We start from the raw sequence: 19326 nt of genomic DNA, 5'->3' as shown, positions 1-19326 counted from the left end.
AGAGCAAAGTGCAATCTTCCTTTGCTTCTTTGAGGATCTTCTTTGCAACTGAGCACATCCCTGTTGGCCTTCATCTGCTCCTTAGGCAGCGTAGAAAAAGAAATGGCAGACTGGCACCAGCCTTTGCCAAGCAGCCTCTGCTTCTGGGATCAAAACCTGGCCCTTGAATTGATAAAAGGGGCAGAAAGCTACCCTCTCCCTCAGCTATCGGATGTGGAATGTTTCTGTCTCCCAGGTCAGCCTGGAATCCTTCAGTCTGTGATTTCCATCCGGCCAGGCCTCCCAATTTTAGGAGGGGAAAAAAGGGCCTTGTGATACCAAAGGGATTCTGTGTCTTCCCTCCTGAGGCGGGGCTCCAAGCCTCTGCCTTGCTCTGGGTCAAGGAAGGAAGCTGGCAGGCTGGGAAGCCCAGACAGTGTCAGTTCTGGAAAGTGAGACATTCTGGAGAATTCTTTGTGCAGGTGCAAACCCAGACTGAGAGATTGTGACGCCCAACCAAGTCACTCCCTGGGTGTGTAGACAAGAGTCAGCAGAGCTGACTAGAAGCCTAGCAGGCAGTAAAGAGTTCGAAACCTCTGGCCTTGCGCTGCAGTGTCTTTTTACCCAGAGAAAAATTCCCACAGCCACAAAAAAGGAGGCATAATTTTCCCAGGTGCAGGAAGAAGAGACAGGAGAAGCTGCCCCCTTCGGTGTGTGCAAAGTCTGCTCTGGGAAATAGCTGGCATTTCTGCACTTGAACAGGAGGCCAGCAAGACCTGAAATGCCTGGCAGGCTAAGAAGGGGCCACTGGACTGCCCATGGCTGCCACCAGCAGGCATCACTGCGCCAAGAGAGATCCAAGGTCGGCCACCGACCTTGAAAGGACTGACTTTCTGAAAGAAGGAATCCAAAAGTTTTCAACCCAAATCTGAACTAGGCTTCCTCCATTAGAGGGAGGGAAACAGATCTGAGCCGCTGGGGGAAGGGCTGTCCTGGATCTCTGCTGCTGAGGACAGACAGAGGCCCTCGCGGGGAGGGGGGAGGCGGGGCTGTGCTGCTGGGGTAGGTACTTCCTTTGGCAGGACCTGGCTAAGGGCCACCTCTTCCCCTGGGAACAATCTGGTGGTGAACTGGTCCATGTGATGCGTAGTTAGTGTCATTTCTCTTGCTTTGTCTTGTAGCCCGTTGTTGATATGCCCCAGTATCCTGTTTGCCCTTTTAACTGCAGCTCCATCCTGAGCTTCACGGATTTTTCTACAATATCCCCTAAACCCCTTTCCTGGTCAGTACACTGCATGACTGTTCCATGTAATCTGTGCCCTCAATATTCAGTTTGTGCCTCCAGATATTCCTTTTGTCCATTTGTCTGCATTGTCCATGTTCTCGGCACAGCCACCTAAAAAGCCCCTCACCTGGCCTGGTCACCGGGTAGTTCTTCCTCCGGCCACATCAGCCAAGCGTGGCTCTCTCCATTCAACCTGCTCCTTCAAATCTGCCAGGCTGCCAGGTGCTGCTGCCCACTGCTGTTTTCAGCCGGAGACCCCTGCCCCGAGCCATAAATGTTCAGCTTAGATCTGCAACTGCTCTCCTTTTCCAAAAGAAGTTTCGTTTAACTTCGTGTTTTATGCAGCTTGATTTAAAAATCTCTGCATTTTGCCAGAGCCTGTTCCACGCTGTGTGTGGGCCTGACCTTGTCATGCGATGCAGGAGGGTTTGAGACGGTTTCCTCTTTCATGGAAGTGCTTCTCTCTCGCTTGCAGGAATGAAGTGGCCAAAATGAAATTTGAAGGCAAGACGTTCTATTTATATGTAAGTCAGAAAGAGGTGAGTGCCTTCCAAAGGGATCTGCTTAATGAGACCAAACAAATCCAGGGGTATCTCTGCCTGCAGATCACCCACGAGATCTCAAGAAGTTGTCTGGATCCAGGTTAAACTCTGTATTACCTTATTAAAGCAACCGTCAGGCCGAGAAACTGGGATGTTTCCAAATGGACTAGCAGAGCTTCCTTGGTTCTAGGCTCCATTGAACCCCAGAGGAATCCAGCTCAGACTTGATCAATGACTAATGCTGGTCAAAAGGGATGGAGCCAGTGTGGATGGAGCCACCCACTTGGGTTTGTTGAATGTTGAGCATCTTCTCTGGCTGGAGAAAAAGCTCTCAAGACTTGCAGACCACCCCCTGAACAAATACAGGGACCCTCCTAATTGTTGGCCCCTCAGAGCAGCCTTCTCCTCCTTGCAAGGAGAGTCACAGGCCAGGCACAGAGCTCATGGGACTTGAGTACATGGAGGGGGTTCTGTCCCCCCAACTCCATGTGGGGGGGAGGCTGAGGCTGAATCCGGACTGGAAAATCTTCCATCTTTGGGATTTGAAGGGCTGCACTTATTGCCAGACGGAGGGAATAGCTTATCCTCTTCACCACCACATTCCAGGATCAACACCCCCACCCACCCCCCGCAGACACTCTGCACCTCTCACTTCGTTTTCCCAAAGGTGGGGGGGGCAGAGGAATCAGGAGTTCAGGGCAGTGCTGGGTGGGGAGATAAACAAACATTGGGGTGTAGGACAGGATGCCCAGTTCAGTTACTCAAATGATGCCTGCTTTTCCAGACTCTGGTTGGGAGCTCTTGGTGTCCCAAGAGAGACACCAAGTGAAGGTGTCTGCTGTGTCAAAAAGCCAAGATGGTGGCCACCTGCCCTGTTTAATATGCATCGCAACACATAAAAAAGCAGAGAAGGGAGAAGGAAGCAGAGAAGCAGAGAATAGGGAAGATGAAGATGAAGGATGCTATGCAGGATACCCGAGTCCTAGGCAAAAGGGACTGAAATAATTGTTAAGTCTAGAATGCCCAGATAACATTTGGAAATGGTTCAGGCTCCTCCCCAATTCACTGGACCAGAACATCGAGGAGGAGGGACCTTACAACCAGAGTGGCAAAATTCTGTTCTGAGAGCCCACCTTAATAAAAGCAGTTTTAGACACACTGGGAGTGTAGAGTTGGTTTCCTGTTCCGGCCTATTTCAGAGCTGGATCTAAACCATCCATGTTTTTGTTACTTCAATTATATTTTGCATGCTTTCTTTCAAACAGTATCAAGACCACCTGTAAATTAACCATAAGGATTTTTCTGGGATTTTGACAGGAAAAGAAAATTGTCCTGACCTATTTTGCTCCGACTCCTGAAGCCTGCAAGCATCTCTGGAAATGTGGGATTGAAAATCAAGCCTTTTATAAGTGAGTAGAAGATCTATTTTCCAGGATGGCTTTCGATCTTTGGGAAGCAGCCGTTGCCAATGCAGAGCCTGTCCGCTCAGCCCAAAGTGGCGGTGACGTTTCCTGCAGAAACCTGGTCCAGGGTTGGTTTCTCTGCTGCAGACACATCTTGCCCTGTAAATGGGCACCTAATTGGGTTGGTGATCCCTCTGGCTTCTGCCTGGGAATTCTTCCTGTCTCCCAGACAAAGCTCAGAAGCCTGAGAAGTTAAAGCATCTGTGAGAAAGAATTTTTCATGAAGAGCATCTGCTGTCCATAAGCGTCTCCTGTCCATGTCCCAAGTCATCTTGTCTTTTGTATCACACAAATTTCCTTTGGCTCTGTGTGCTGCCTGGACCTGTTTGGAAATCTTGCATTCAGGCAGCCTCCTTTTCCTTATGCTAAGAGGGAAAGCAGGGGCTGCATTGTTTAGACAGATCCTCTGGGCTTTTTAAGGAGCGGCTGAAAAGTGGCCACAATAATTGCTTGGGATTGATGCATGTCCTGGAAGAGGTGATATCAGTGGTGAAATCCAATTTTTTTTACTACCGGTTCTGTGGGTGTTGCTTGGTGGGAGTGGCAGGGGAAGGATACTGCAAAATCTCCATTCCCACCCCACTCTGGGGCCAGCCAGAGGTGGTATTTGCCAGTCCTCCGAACTGCTCAAAATTTCCGCTACCAGTTCTCCAGAACCTGTCAGAACCTGCTGGATTTCACCCCTGGGTGATAGTTATTTCTGCCTTAGTTTTAAGAGCCAATGCCACATACCAAAGTACATCTTTTAATTTTTCTAAATCAATTTGTACAGATCCATACCAAATATTGTACATGTGCACCAACCAAATCCTGAGTAGTCTTGCATGCTTGCCAAAATAACACATTAACATTGCATTTAATGTGCAGCTTTTCCAGATATTGCTGTAGATACCAAAATTGGATAGTCTCTGATTCTGTTAATTCAAATAAATCTCAACTAGATAGTCTGATCAGTACTAACCTAAATTCAGCTATGAAATGGATTCCCTCAAATTAGCTCAGAGGATCTGGGAACTTGTGGCTGGCCCCACTAACCAAGGTGTTGACAAGTGGTGAAATTCAATTTTTTTTACTACCGGTTCTTTGGGCGTGGCTTGGTGGGCGTGGCAGGAGAAGGATATTGCAAAATCCCCATTCCCACCCCACTCCTGGGGGAAGGATATTGCAAAATGTCCATTCCCTCCCCACTCTGGGGCCAGCCAGAGGTGGTATTTGCCAGTTCTCCGAACTCAAAATTTCCACTACCGGTTCTCCAGAACCTGTCAGAACCTGCTGGATTTCACCCCTGGCGTTGACCCTTGGCATTCTCTGCTCTGCGTGGTGAGGAGATGGACCCCCAAGTAGAAACAAAGAAATAGCTCCTTTTGTTGCAAAAGGAAAAAAATTATTAGAAGCCAAGTGAATTACAGTAAATCAGAGCTAAAGGATTGCATGCAAAGGTTCCCCAGTTAACTTTCCCTTTCCCATTATCTCCCTATTGTCCAGTCACATTCAAAGGAATTGTCTTGGTATCGCTCCCTCCATCGGTGGGCTAGATGGTGAGCCGTTGCATTCCCCTCTGGCTTTGGGACGATGAGCTGATGTCTCGGGAAGGCACAATGCGTAGTTTCAGTCACCCCCTTTTCAGTAGCTCCCTCCCCCCATAGTCTATGGTAGGCTAGCATCTAGCAAAGCAAGGCTGAAGTTGAAGATGGCAGTTCTGACAGCAGGCAGTGATGATTTTTGAAGGACGACTGAGCCAAGTGGGATAGAGGAAGCCAGAGGAGGAACATGATAGGAGTTCAGCCTGGGAAGAAAAACAAATTCTGGTTCCACTTTAACTTTTGTTGGCGTAAAAGGGAAGGAAGGGGAAACACAGCTGGGCTTTAGAGATCCTGTCTCAATAGTGGAGCATCCTTGTGGAGTCTGTGTTTTGACTTGGCCCACCTTGAAGGGCTGTTCCACACTCTCAAGGAGAGAAAAGCTTCTCTACCTGGGCTCTTTTTAGAATGCTACTTGCACTTCCATGTTTCCTCACCAAAATTCAATTTTAATATTAAGAAAACTCAGTTCTCTTCCAATCTTGCTAAGCAGCTCTCAGAAACTACACATGAAAGTTCAAACGGAGGCCCAAAGCCTAAAGCTCAGACACCTTGAGCTTTTTAAACGGTTCTTAACCTCATAAGGGTTTTAAACGGTTCTTAACCTTTCAGGGCAAGGCAGCCACATGTCCATAACAGGTATTGGAAAAGCCTCAAAGCTGGCCACACTTTCCCTTGCGCTTCTGAGCTGTGCCGATGTACAGGCGCCAGTTCCCGCAGGAGACACCATCCTCTCTGCTTGGTGGCCATTAGTAGTGCCCAAGGTGGTGGCTCCCCCAGGGGCATCTTTCTTTGTGTCAGATCTCGTTTTCAGCACGTGGAAATGATAAGCTTCCAAAACGCCCCCTCCCATCGCAGCCCTTTCCAAAGCCCAGCAACTGTTGACCGAGTGCTGTTATTCGATCCCTGTTCCCACCTCTGCTTCTTGCTTCAGGTTGGAGAAGTCCAGTCAAGTTCGCACCGTCTCCAGCAGCAACTTATTTTTCAAAGGGAGCCGCTTCCGATACAGGTAAATTATGACTGTAGGCGGCTGTTGCTGGACCTGTGTTGGCACACACCTGGTTGCATGAAGCCTGAGAATCGATTAAGGGAGGCGATAGTACAAAGGCAAAGTCTCCTCTGAGTTGACCCGTTCAGTCCTGGCATTTCTGGGGTCCCCCTTCCCAATGCCACACACAGCCACCGCCACTTAGCTCTTTCACAACAGGAAGGCTGCCCAGGTACTCTTGCCAAGCTAGGCACCCACTCAAAACCTTTCCAGGTATCCAATCTGGTTATTACCAGGGATTAAGTAATAGCTTCGAGTGATGCTGCAGGATGGAGAAGCACTGCCATGCTCCCAACTTTTAGGGTGGGGGGGGGAGTTTGCCATCAGAATCTCGGTCTGGGCATTTGCCATGCTTGTCACCTGCTCTGCTCTCCAATCTCTTTCAGCGGCCGAGTTGCCAAAGAGGTTATGGAGTCTAGTGCCAAAATTAAGAGGGAGCCTCCGGAAATACACAGGTAAGGCAGCTATGGAGGAGCGAAAGGGTCAAAGAGCCACCATGAGCAGGAAGGAGGAAGACAGGAGTGGTGGGAATAGCTGGAGCCAGCCCTTGTGATGGGAAGAGAATGCTGCCTCTGTCCTTCCTTTCTTTCGCAGGGCTGGACTGGTTCCCAGCCGTAGCTGCCCCTCCATCCCCCACGGACCCCGGCTCAGCAGTGTTCCCAGGACCAGGAGGAGAGCTGTCCACATCTCCATCATGGAAGGTGAGTTGGGTGCCCTGCTGATGATAGTCCTCATTTAGCAACCACATTTAAGTCATTAATCATACAAACCTGGTCATTAATCGCTTCAGAGACAATTGCTGACTATTGAAACTATGACTGTATTTACAATCTTTCTTCAGCTTTCCTTTGCTTTGCAGACATGCAAGGGTTGAAAATGTGAGGATTGGCCATAAAGTTACTTTTCCATCACTTGCGTTACATATGGCTGCTAAACAAGGACTGCAGAACAATAGCAATCACATTGCATTTGGTTCATTGGAGTTCATTTTGTTAGATTGCTCCGGTGCCTTTGTTATAGATTTTAATCAGTTTTGGAACTAGGTATTGAAAAAAATGCTCAGGAGTTGAGGCTTCAGTTTCCGAGTACAAAATTGCAGTGACCAAAGGCTTCATCCTTCTTTGCTAGTTGGAAGTGAATTCCAAAGAGAGACAGTACATGCAAAGCAATTCATGGATTGTAGTTTCAGTAGTTTTATAAGAAGGCTCAGCATTTTCCAAAATTGTGGCAGCAGAGTGTCTTTTCATGCATTTGCTGAACTGCTGAATGGCAGTTACCAGAAGAAATCAACCTGTTCATAAACTTTTAGAGATAGACCGATAGCAACATGTCACTTAGAGAGGGCTGTCCCTGCTGCCTGGAACAGCCCAATCCAGTCCAGTCTTGCTGGAGCTGAGCAGCCAATTTCATATCCTTTCCTGGAAGACAGCTGGAGAAGGGACATCACCACGTTTTCCAGTGATAGCAAGAAAAGTAGCTCAGACTTCACGCCCCCCGCCCCCCCCCAGCGTATGTTGATGATAGGAGATTCTTCTGAGAAACGGAATCAGCAATTTGTAGACTGACAATAAATCTAGGGAAGGATCTTGTCTCCCAGGAGTGAAATCAAAGATGTGACTGAGAGCCTTAAAAATAATCAAGCCCACAGTCTGTTATCCCTTTCTTCTCTTCCATGTGGAGACGAATGGTCTGGCAGGGGATGGGCTGCACAAGAATTGAAAAGAATGTATTTGGGAAACTCTGGCTCAGCTTATCCAAAGGGCTTTAAACTAAAGCTGAAGGGGGGAGTGGGGGGTGACCAATCTTTAGGAACTGGCATTTTTACAAAAACTGTCACCTTTACACTCAATTTGTGAACTATTGAAAAGCAGTAGGAGAATAAAATGTTGTATTCGAGAACCTTGAGTTGCTAAGTTATTATGAAATTTCACATTTCTCATACCTTTCCTTCCAGAGATATAAGACGCCAAACTTTACCCTTTTTTCGCGCCGCAGTCATTTTCAGCCAATTTTGCTCCAAATTATCTAGATGGAGATCGCTCGTGAGAATGTTTTTATTATTTTGTTTAATAGAGCACAACAAGTTGTACAAGATGGCCAAGTTTTGTTTCTCTCAACAAAATATTGCCGGAGATATTATGTTTCAAAGCTGCTGAAACCTCAGAGTCATACTGTAGAAGGCTGAGGTATGGGGTCAAACAAATGACTATATCTTCGCAAGTATTGCATTGGCAAACATAACACTTTACCAATGTACATTGGGGACGTGTGTGCATGTTCACACCAAATTTAATCGAAATCTGTGATGGTCGAGCTGAAATCAGACCACTTGACATGGAATGACCCGTAACCGTGAGAGGGATGTTGGAGTCCTAGTGGACAACCACCAGCAGTGTCCTGCAGCTGCCAAAAAAGTCAACGTAGTCTAAGCTGCATTAATAGACGGTATCAAGATCACATGAACTTTTTGTTTCTGTTCTCCCTGATCTGTCAAGATGTAATATCTAACAATATTCCCCATATTCACAATATTTGGGTATGTCACTGCTATTGTAGAAAGCCACATTGGTATATTCAGATAATGTTTTGTTTTCACTCTCTCCCATGCTGATAACCATTTCTTACATAATGTCTTTGGAAATATCCATGTTGTTTCCTGTACCATAAAAAGGCATGTCAACCCAGTTGTAAATCATGACCTCCAATGTCAATAGTCTTATATTCCTTAATGAAATCTATTCTTTAATCCACGTTAATGCTGCCACTTGATAATACAATTCCCAATTCGGAAGGCCAAACCCACCTCTAGTTCTTGCATTTTGTAGCATTTTTGTTGATTCTTGCTCTCTTTCCAAATTTCCTTAACTTCAAAATGTTGCTCCCCCTCTATGAGTATGGGAACTGGAGGGGAGCTTTGGGTCGGTCTTAGAGGAGACGAGTGTTCAGGCTTCAACAAGCTAACATGAAATACGGGGTGTATTCGTCTCAACATTTTTGGCAACTCTAATTCAACTGTTACTGGATTAATCAATCTAATCACACGAAAAGGACCCACATACTTGGGACCAAGTTTTTTAGACTTTTGGGAAGTTTGTAAGTACTTAGTGGAGAGGTAAACCTTATCACCCACTTTATACACATGTGCTGGGGACCTTTTCTTATCGGCCTGGGCCTTATGGGTTCGGTGCGCCTCATCTAATGCTTTTCGAGTTACTGTCCAAGTGCTCCTCAATTGTTCAATCCAGTCAATCAAGGATGGGTTCTGGGGATCATCTTGAGGTAGTTCGGGGATCGGTACGAAATCTTGGCCCGATGGTACCTTAAATGGAGTGAAACCGGTGCTACTGTGTATGGAATTATTATATGCCACTTCTGCAAATGGCAGTAAATCCACCCAATTGTCTTGTTGGTAATTTACGTAACATCTCAGGTATTGTTCTAAAACCCCATTGGTCCTTTCACAAGCCCCATTTGTTTGGGGGTGGTGACTGGAACTTAGTCCCTGGGCGGAGCCTATCAACTTCAAAAATTCCTTCCAGAAGCTGGAAGTAAATTGTACACCTCTGTCCGAAATTATTCTCTTTGGAGCTCCATGTAATCAGTAAATTTGACGAATAAACAGTTTGGCAAGGGTTTTTGCTGAAGGGATCTTTGAACAAGGGATGAAATGCACTTGTTTTGAAAACAAATCCGTCACCACCCAAATGACAGTACACCCTTCACTCTCTGGTAGGTCCACAGTAAAATCCATGGATATTTCTTTCCACGGAGCATTCGATCTAGCCACACTTTGAAGTAATCCAGGTGGCTTCCCTGGAGGTCTTTTAGCCGAGGCACACATACTGGACAGCTAGCCACATATGCCTCTATGTCCTTTTTGAGCGCAGGCCACCAAAACTATCTCTTAACAAGGTGTAGAGTTTTAACAAATGCAAAGTGTCCCGCTGTCTTAGCGTCATGGGCATACTGTAATACTGTTGGTCTTAAACTGGCAGGAACATAACAATTTTGCCCCAGTCCACGCTAGTCCATCACGGAGTGTACTTTCATTCGAGTAGTTGTGAAACCACTCGTCAGTTTTCAGGGCTTCTCGTAATTTGAGAACCAAATCTTCTGAGAGCTCTGGCTCGACCTTTGCCTGTGCTCTGGTAGTAACTGGTGCTGCCAATTGTGTTGAAGGGATAATAGGCTGAACCACCTCCTTCTTGATGCTGTTGTACTGAGGCAATCTGGACAGTGCGTCTGCCATGAAGTTCTTTCCACCAGGAAGGTAGCGTAGGGTAAAATTGAAACGATTGAAATGTTGGGCCCAACGAATTTGTTTTGGGGACAGTTTACGTGGTGTTTTTAATGCCTCCAAGTTTTTGTGATCAGTCCAAACCTCAAAAGGGTGTTTCGCTCCTTCTAAAAAATGTCTCCATGTTAACAGCGTCCATCTCACTGCGAAAGCCTCCTTCTCCCATTTGGCCCATCTCCTTTCCGTTTCTGATAGTTTACGGGACGTGTAGGCACAAGGCTGCAGCTCCCCTTTTGCATTTTTTTTGCAAGAGTATTGCTCCTACAGCTACGTCGCTCACATCAGCCTGTACTACAAACGGCTGTTCTATGTCGGGGTGTTTGAGTACTGGTTCAGCCGCAAACAGCCGTTTCAACTTTTCGAATGCGGCTTGACAGTCCATAGTCCATTCAAGTGGTTTCGATGGTCTTGGTTTTATTTCACCTTTTGTTTTCAGAAGATTTGTAATTGGCAGCGCGATTTTAGCAAACGAGGGGATGAACTGTCTATAAAAGTTAGCAAACCCCAGGAAACTCTGTAGTTGTTTGCGAGTGCATGGCGCGGCCCATTCCATACTGCTCGAACCTTCTCAGGGTCCATCTCTATTCCCTCATGTGATATGCGATATCCAAGATAGTCGATTTTGTCTTGGTGAAACTCACATTTAGAAAGTTTGGCAGATAGTTCAGAAGCCCTGAGTTTTTTCAAGACAGTTCGCACCAGTTTCACATGGTCGGCCATGTTGTCAGAGTAGATAAGAATGTCATCCAAGTAGACCAGCACCCCCTTATACAGGTGCTCATGCAATATTTCGTTGATCAATTGCATGAATACAGCAGGGGCTCCCTGTAAGCCGAAAGGAAGCACTCTGGACTGGAAACATCCCAGTGGGCAATTAAATGCTGTTTTCCATTCATCCCCCTCTTTAATTCTCACTCGGTAGTACGCCTCTCTTAAATCAAGTTTGGTGAAAATTTTTCCCTTCCCTAAGTGGGCTAACATGTCCTTCATGAAGGGGAGGGGGTAAACATTTTCCATGCAAATAGCGTTAATATTTCTATAATCAACCACCAAACGGAAGGAGCCATCTTTCTTTTCGCGGAACATCACTGGTGCCGCCACCTTGGGCTTGGCTCGTTCGATGAAACCCCGTTCTAGATTTTTGTCAATAAAATTCTGCAATTCCCCTAATTCTCGAGGGGTCATGGGGTAGATTTTCGGTTTGGGAAGCTTCACCCCGGGGAGTATCTCAACGGTGCAGTCGGTAGCCCGGTGGGGAGACAGCATGTCTGAGGCCTTTTCGCTAAAAACTTCACGGAGATCCCAATATTCCTTTGGAATTTTCTCCTGTCCCTCAATATAGTCTATTGCTACTTCCGCTCTTTCCGGGTTTGTACCGTCCTTCAGGGGTGAGCTTTCCTTCTCTGGATTTGGTTTTGCAGTGCAGATGCGCAGGACCCGTTTTCCAATTTACCCGTGGGTTCCATTTACGAAGCCAGGGCAGTCCAAGTATGAGGGGTCTCTCCATGCCAGGGGCCACAATAAATCTGAGATTCTCTACATGATCTCCCAACTGCAATTCAAGGGGTTCGGTCATAAAACTGGCGGGGGGCCCTCCTGCAATCGATCTGTCTAACTGACAGAACGCAATGGGTCTTTTTAGCATTTTTAGTCTCAGTCCCATTTCCTCCACCACCTTGGGGCTAATTATGCACCTGGTGCACCCCGAGTCTAACAGAGCTAACATTTGGGCATGGGCCCCTGTGGATGGCACCCTTACTTCTACGGGGATGAGCAGAGGGTCTTCCGTGTGACTCACCCGATTGTCGGTGTTGGAATCGGAGTCCGTCTCGCTGTCGTCGTCGTTGGTCGGAGTTCCCAACACACCCTGGTTTCGGGGAGCGAACTCAACGACTTCTCCTTTCAGGGCGGTGCCGCGGGTCTTGGCGGGTATTTTGTCGATTTTCTTGGGCCCAGAGCCGGCCGCTTTTGGCACTGGTTTGGAAAAACATTCGGCCACCCGGTGCCCTTCCTTCCCACATTTGAAACAGGTGAAGGGCTTTGATTTGGGTTTGAATTCTGCTCTCCCCCCAGCCGGTTTTGGTGCTCCCTTATGGTGGAAGGAAGATGACTGATCTCCTGCACGTCCACCTCAGAGTCGGCTTCTGTTCAATTTGATCTCCACATCCTCAGCTACTATGTACCAACTCTGCAAGTCTTCAGGGACCCCCATACTTCTGCAGTCTCAGTATATCTCTTCATTCAGCCCATCCTTGAAACTTTCCAACAGAGCCATTTCTGACCACCCTGTCATATAGGGTGCCAGTTCACGAAACTCTTGGATATACTCTGCTACAGGCCTCCGGCCCTGCTGGATGCCCTTCATCCTGAGTCTCGCCTTTCGTTCAGCTAAGTGGTCTTCAAACCGCCTCCTAAGGGCCCCCATGAACTGGTTGTAATTTCTCAGTAAGGGGGAGTTATTATTTATTTATTTATTTATTTATTTATTTATTTATTTATTTATTTATTTATTTATTTATTTATTTATTTATTTATTTATTTATTTATTTATTTATTTATTTATTTATTTATTTATTATTTCCAATTTCTATACCGCCCTTCTCCCTGAGGACTCAGGGCGGTGTACAGCCAGAATTAAAAACATGCAGTACAAATATTAAAAACAATTAAAAGATATATAAATTTTGCCCAATTAAAAAACACTACCAATTAAAACATTTAAAAAATTTCTTCTTAAGCCAGCCCGGCTTGCTGGAAAAAATGGGTTTTAAGGGCACGGCGGAAGGCACTGAGGTCTTGGATTCTCCTTATCTCTGGGGGCAACTGATTCCAGAGGGTAGGTGCCCCCACAGAGAAGGCCCTCCCCCTGGGGGTCACCAGCCTGCACCGTTTGGCTGATGGCACCCCGAGGAGGCCCTCTCTGTGGGAGCGCACGGGTCTATGGGAGGTCATCGGTAGCAGCAGGCGGTCTCGAAGATAGCTAGGCCCTATGCCATGGAGCGCTTTAAAGGTGATGACCAACACCTTGAAGTGCACCCGGAAGACCACTGGGAGCCAGTGCAGCTCACGCAGGAGCAGTGTTACATGGGAGCGCCATGCTGCTCCCGTCACTACCCGCGCTGCTGCGTTCTGGACCAGTTGGAGCCTCCGGGTGCTCTTCAAGGGGAGCTCCATGTAGAGGGCATTGCAGTAGTCAAGGCGAGAGGTTACGAGGGCATGAGTGACTGTGCACAGGGAATCCCGATCAAGAAAGGGCCGCAACTGGCGAATCAGGCGAACCTGACACAAGGTCCCCCTGGTTACAGCCGTCAGATGTTCCTCCAAGGACAGCTGCATATCCAGGAGGACTCCCAGATTGTGAGCCCTCTCTGTGGGGGCCAACGACTCTCCCCCAATAGTCAGTGATGGAGTCAACTGACTATATCGGGATGCCGGGAGCCACAGCCACTCAGTCTTGGAAGGGTTGAGCTTGAGCCTGTTCCTCCCCATCCAGATCCGCACAGCCTCCAGGCACTGGGATATCACTTCAAGGGCATCGTTGGGGTGGCCTGGGGTGGAGATGTACAGTTTATTGTGGAGGACCACCATCCATTCAGCTGCTAATCCCTCTAAGGAGTTTGTGACACTTCTCACTCAGGCGGCATCTGATACGTAGTCTTCCCCCCAGTCCTGCATGTGGTTCCACACTTGGGTCAGGAAAAATCCCAAGGTCTTCGGATTTCCATCATATTTCCCAGGTAGGGGGGGAATTTTTGGCTTTTTACGTCTGTGGAGGGGGGGCCCTGCAAGGCTGGGGGTCCCTGGCCGGCTGCATCCCTCCCTTGAGCTGCAGAAGCCTGGGATGTTCCCTCCTCAGCTTCTTCCTCTCCCCCACAGGCTGTCTCTTCTGGCTCCCCCTGGGACCTTCTCCTCCCTTCTCCACAGGAACCCAAAAGACTCACAGCTCTCCTGGCTTTTCTTGCTCTCTTCCACATCACGGAGAAGTTGCAAGGCTTGTGCTAGCATGAGGCTTTCCCTTTGCTCCTGCAGCCAGACGGCCTCTTTCTTACGAGGTCAGGAGCTCGTTACTCCCCGGGGGGTCCCCCCCCAGTCTGGCAATCTTCCTACTCTTTTGACCATCTGGCTTCTTCAGAATCCGGCCAGAGTTTTTCCAACCATTCTGCATTCTCTCTCTTGGCTTGGAGGGTGGCTGCCATGGAAACCGCTGCCCCCATCTCTTCATCACTTTCTCGGTCTGACATAATTTGGAATTTCAGTCCCCTCGGTTTTTGTCCGGGATGACTGGGGTGAGTCCCAGCTTAATGTCAGGTATGCTTCCTTCAAATTCCAGGAAAGAATGATCCAAACTCCATTTTTATAGAGATTAGTACTTTTACTGAAAATGAAGCGATCGCTACCCAGGTAAAGCTGGGACTAAGCAAAACGCGTGAAATTGCATCTAGAAAGCATCTCCCCCCACTCTGTCCATCATCCATCATCCAGCCCACAGGTCTCCCAAAGGTCAGGTAGAATCACGTCTGGCAGCGTCATCCATCAGGAATGTAATGACGGTTGGTCTGACTGCTCCTTTGGAGAATCACTTTCGTTTCTTAGAAAACTCCTCCTGCTTCCTTCCCTCCCTTCGCCCCCGTTTCCCACCCATTTCTTATGGCAGCTGAAGCAGTAAAAGCGGAGGCTGACAGCCGCACATATTTCCACGTTATTTTCTTCAACTCTTCAAAGTATTTTTCTCCAGTTTTATTGGTATGGTTTGAAGTAAAAATAATATTTTTGGTAATGCATTCATTTTTATTAATGCTATTTTTCCCATTAGTGATAATTGCAAGTTTCTCCATTTCTCCAGGTCTGTTTCAATTCGTTTTTTCAGTTTATAATAGTCTTCCTTGAGCGTTACACATTTTGATGTCAGATATATGCCCAAATATTTCACTTTCTTCACAATTTGGAAGCCCAGTTTCTCCATCATCTCCTTTTTTTTTTATTTTCTCATATTTTTAACTAATATTTTTGTCCTATCTTTATTGATTTTCAGACCTTCCTATATTCTTCTATTTGCTCTAATAATTTTGGCGCTGTCTCTATTGGGTCGACCTCCAAGGTCCCTTCCTCCTCTATTCTGATTTTGAAACTCCAAATCATCTGCAAATGCTTGTAGTTCATATTCTTATTTTTTGATTCTCATTCCTTTTATTTCCTTTTCCTGACTCACTTTTCTATTTAAAACTGCTAATGTCAATATAAATAATAATGGAGATAAAGGGCATACTTGTCTTGTTCCTTTTCTAATATCTATTTTCTCTGTCATTTCACCATTTACCATCACCTTTGCCGCTTGGTCTCTATATATAGTTTGGATTATATTTATAAATCTGTCTCCAAAATCCTTTGGAAAATCCATCATTTTCAACTGTTTTATCATAAATTGCCAATTCACGTTATCAAACGCCTTTTGTGCATCTAAAAACAACAGTGCTATTTGTTTCTCTGAGTAATTCATAATATTCTAATGTATTTAATATAATTTGCATATTATCTCTAATTTGTCTTTTGGTAAAAAGCCATTTTGGTCCAAATGTATAAACTTGTTTAATAATGTTTTTAATCTTTCAGCCATGATTGATGCAAAAATCTTATAATCCACATTTAATAGAGATATCTCTATTAAAATCTCTAGTACCTTCTGTTGACCAAACCAAATCATCAATGCCTATCCTTAATTAAACTTGCAATACTGTTTTCCTATAGGACCTCCTGCAAGCAGAAAGTTGCAATGTCAAAATAAAAAGTTGGTAGAAACCATTTTTGTGGCTCTACAATGAGACCCATCTTTTTCTGTTTCTTCAGGCCTCGAGTCTTTGCGGGACAGCGCTCACTCCACCCCGGTCCGGTCGACCTCCCACAGCGACGCCTTTTTGCTCCACTCGCGGAGCAGCAGGGCGGAGAGTAACGAGCGTGTGGCAATCATCTCAGATGAGGTCTACAGTCCATCGGACAGCGTGCTGCCCACTCCGGTGGCCGAAGAGAGCCTGGAACTGATGCTGCTGTCCCGGCCGGTTAATGGCACCCCTTGCAGCATAGAGGAAGAGGAGTCGGAAGCCAGCGCTCCAGCGGGGGAGGCAGAGGAGCTGGGAAGGGACCTCCGGGCCTTGTGCAGCAGTGGAGGAGCCCAAGCAGAACAGGTGAATAAGTTTGTTTTAAGTGTCCTCCGTCTGCTCCTTGTGACAGTCGGACTCCTCTTGGTTTTGCTCCTTCTCCTGATCATCCTTACGGAGTCTGACCTTGACATTGCCTTTTTCCGTGATATTCGCCAGACCCCCGAGTTTGAACAATTCCATTACCAATACTTTTGTCCCCTCAGGCGATGGTTTGCCTGCAAAATCCGCTCCGTACTCAGCCTGCTCAATGATACCTGAAGGCAGTTGTCCTCCTAGTAACTAACCGGGCGGACTGTGGAAGATCCCTGCTGCCCATTCCCAGAAAATGGGGCTCATCGTGGCGCCATCAGCACATAAACTAAGTCCTCCTCCTCTTCCTCCTCTCATGACTCAAAGCACGTTGCGGCCCAGGAGGGCGGTTTCCCAGCCGAAGATAAGGACAGACTCTTGCCAGATCAAACGCACCACGTAATCAATTTCTTTGCAGGTCCTCCTGGGGGAAGCTCCTTCAGAGTTCTGCTTTCCAACATTCAAATTACTCTGCACTCTTCAAATTTAGTTTTGCTTTTGTAGAAGTGTTAACTGCAGAAACTTCAAGTAGAGAGAGTTTATTTTTATTATTACTAGCGTTGGACTAAATGCCAGCCTTCAGCTGGGACACCAGTTTATGAAGGCAGCTGTTACTTTATGCAGGAGCTTTTGTAATGGTGCTACTGAGTTGTAAGTTTAATAATATAGTATTATTTTATTAAAACTGTCACCGTGCATAGCACTACCATCTTGGACATGGACATTGAAAATAGGGCAGTTTTATTTTCTTACCAATCACCAGGCTTTATGTGGGGGAGTGATGGGAGGGGGGGAATGATAGGACCAATGCCAATATTGTGAGATCATCTAGCATTATTCTTTTCAAGCAATAGATTGTTACGAGAGGAAGTCAGCAGGCATAAATTTATTTCTTCCCTTAGCATGGAGTGCAACGGCCATTAAATATCTGTCTTTGGTGAATTTCAATCTTTGGCCTTTTCAATCCCAGAGAGACCTTTTCTTAGAATAGTTGGGTGCCAAAAAAAAACAGGAGTTGGTGTAGACGGGAAGAGTCAATCTGTGCACCTGATTGTTGTTTTTGAAATCTTGCTGTAGTAGGAATCATCAGGTCTGGATTCTTTGAATGAGATTCTGCCACAGTAAACTGTAAATTTTTTTGTATTATGAAAGAACTTATTTCAACCTATATTTTAAGAAAAATATATATTTTGTTAATGAACCAAACCATTTTTTACTTTATAAATTGGATAAATGTAGTGTTGGGTATCAAGTGACGGAGATACTCACAAGGTTACAAATGTTTTAGAACAATGTGTTAACACTCAATCAACCATCCATCGTTTCTAAAAAGTGGGCTATTTTGTGCTATTTTAAAATGAAAATTAGGAGAAATGACAAGTAACCACCAAACCAACATTGTCTCCAAAGCAAAGGGAATCCAGACTTCTTTGTATTTTGTTTTGTGATTCAGAGAACATTCTCTAAAAGCAGCAGCTCATTTGTACAGGGAGCAATAAAACATGGGAAGAGAGTAAGAGCACGAAATCTGACTGGCAAGGGTCCTATTTCATCTCAGGGAGAGATTTCAAGTCATTCGGGGATCTAATCAGAAATATTTCAAGAGGCCGGTTTCATGATCTTGACTCTGCCCGGGCAGCCATACGTATGCGCACAGGCCCTCCGAATTCAGCAGAACCGAAACACTGCCAGAACCAATGGGAAGGAGCTGTGGAGTTGGGACTTTGCGCAATGACTTTTCCTCCACAGCTGGTCATTCGCCAGTCAAAACAGAGCACAATTAACAGCATTAGCAATACGTGGGAATGGGCAAGACTCTGCTGCACTTAGACGGGGCGCATGCACATTGGCTAGTGAAGATGCCGGTTAACGGAGGGCCTCCCCTCAGAGTCAGATAGCTGAATCGTATAGCTAGCCTCTCAGGAGCCAGAAGCAATTGTGGCTTTCACAAGAGGAACGGATGCATTACACTTTGTACTGTCTACAAGAAGATGGAGGGACCTATCCAAGGATTTATAATGTTTTATGCAACAAAGCAACAAAAACTTCTAGTGTGGTGTTCCTACCTCAGTCTGTAGTAAATGATGCTTCTATGCAGTGAGGGAAAAGTTTTCATGTCGTATTCTCCATTCCAGGGGAAGATACAAATGTTCATGTGTTAATTGTTGGTGGTGTCTCAAACCTGTCCAATTCTACCTGTAACTATTTCATGCAATACATTTTTTAAATAGACAAGATGCAAACTTTGATGGGGGCAAGTCATTCTTAGATAGCTGTTGACCCTAAATCCTGGGCCCAATTAAGGACACTTTCTCTTGTGCCCTTCAGAATGCGTTGGGGGACTGAGCTCTGTTTCTGCCAATCCAACCCTTCAGCCTTCTGTTTCATGGCTCACTGCTCATTTGTTCCAAATCACAACTGTATGACTTGGGGGATTTCCACAGGTTGCTCATCTGAATGAGGACTAAAGTGCTGCACACCGAAGCAGGAAAAGGTCGATCATCTGAAAATGTGATTTTTCATTTTCATAATATAGATGTTGTTAATTCATGTGCCAAATACTATATGTCACATTTTTCCTTCAAAGATGTAAATTTTTCTACATATTCAGCCTGTAGTTAGTGCAAACCATTGATTCCATATCAAAGTATTTTCAAATTTAAATAAATACTTAATTATGATGGAAAAAAATCCTTTTGAGCAATTTAATTGTGGAACAATTGTGTACAATGATTACTAAAAACATTTAAGTATGTTTAAGGGGCATTATAAGAGAAGCATGAATAATTAACATGGGATGTGTATTATACAATTGTTTATACGTTAAGGATGTTTACTAACACAGGGGCCACCCCCCCTAATTTGTAAGAGCCATTTTTCTGATCAGAGCATTCATAATTTCCAATCG

The 19326-nt window shown here is 45.9% G+C and overlaps 1 protein-coding gene across 17 annotated transcripts in view; it reads left to right on the top strand.

Annotated features, from left to right (window-relative positions):
- The window catches only part of FRMD5 (FERM domain containing 5), a 105556-nt gene extending 86447 nt beyond the window's left edge, over positions 1 to 19109 (top strand). For 9 of the 17 annotated variants that reach the window (XM_087877891.1, XM_087877885.1, XM_087877890.1 and 6 more), the window contains 6 exons: positions 1740 to 1803; positions 3124 to 3215; positions 5784 to 5858; positions 6284 to 6352; positions 6492 to 6598; positions 16039 to 19109. In XM_087877891.1, the coding sequence (XP_087734017.1) occupies positions 1740 to 1803; positions 3124 to 3215; positions 5784 to 5858; positions 6284 to 6352; positions 6492 to 6598; positions 16039 to 16607 (976 nt within the window). In that variant the 3' untranslated portion in view covers positions 16608 to 19109. The remainder of the gene's footprint in view (positions 1 to 1739; positions 1804 to 3123; positions 3216 to 5783; positions 5859 to 6283; positions 6353 to 6491; positions 6599 to 16038) is intronic. The other 8 variants (XM_087877888.1, XM_060694729.2, XM_087877887.1 and 5 more) reach the window with 4 other exon arrangements.
- The last annotated feature ends 217 nt before the right edge of the window (positions 19110 to 19326 follow it).

The sequence above is a fragment of the Pantherophis guttatus genome, chromosome 13 (assembly GCF_059756535.1).
Source record: "Pantherophis guttatus breed Tessera chromosome 13, ASM5975653v1, whole genome shotgun sequence".
Lineage (NCBI taxonomy): Eukaryota > Metazoa > Chordata > Lepidosauria > Squamata > Colubridae > Pantherophis > Pantherophis guttatus.
This window is presented reverse-complemented; position numbering and strand designations above follow the sequence as displayed.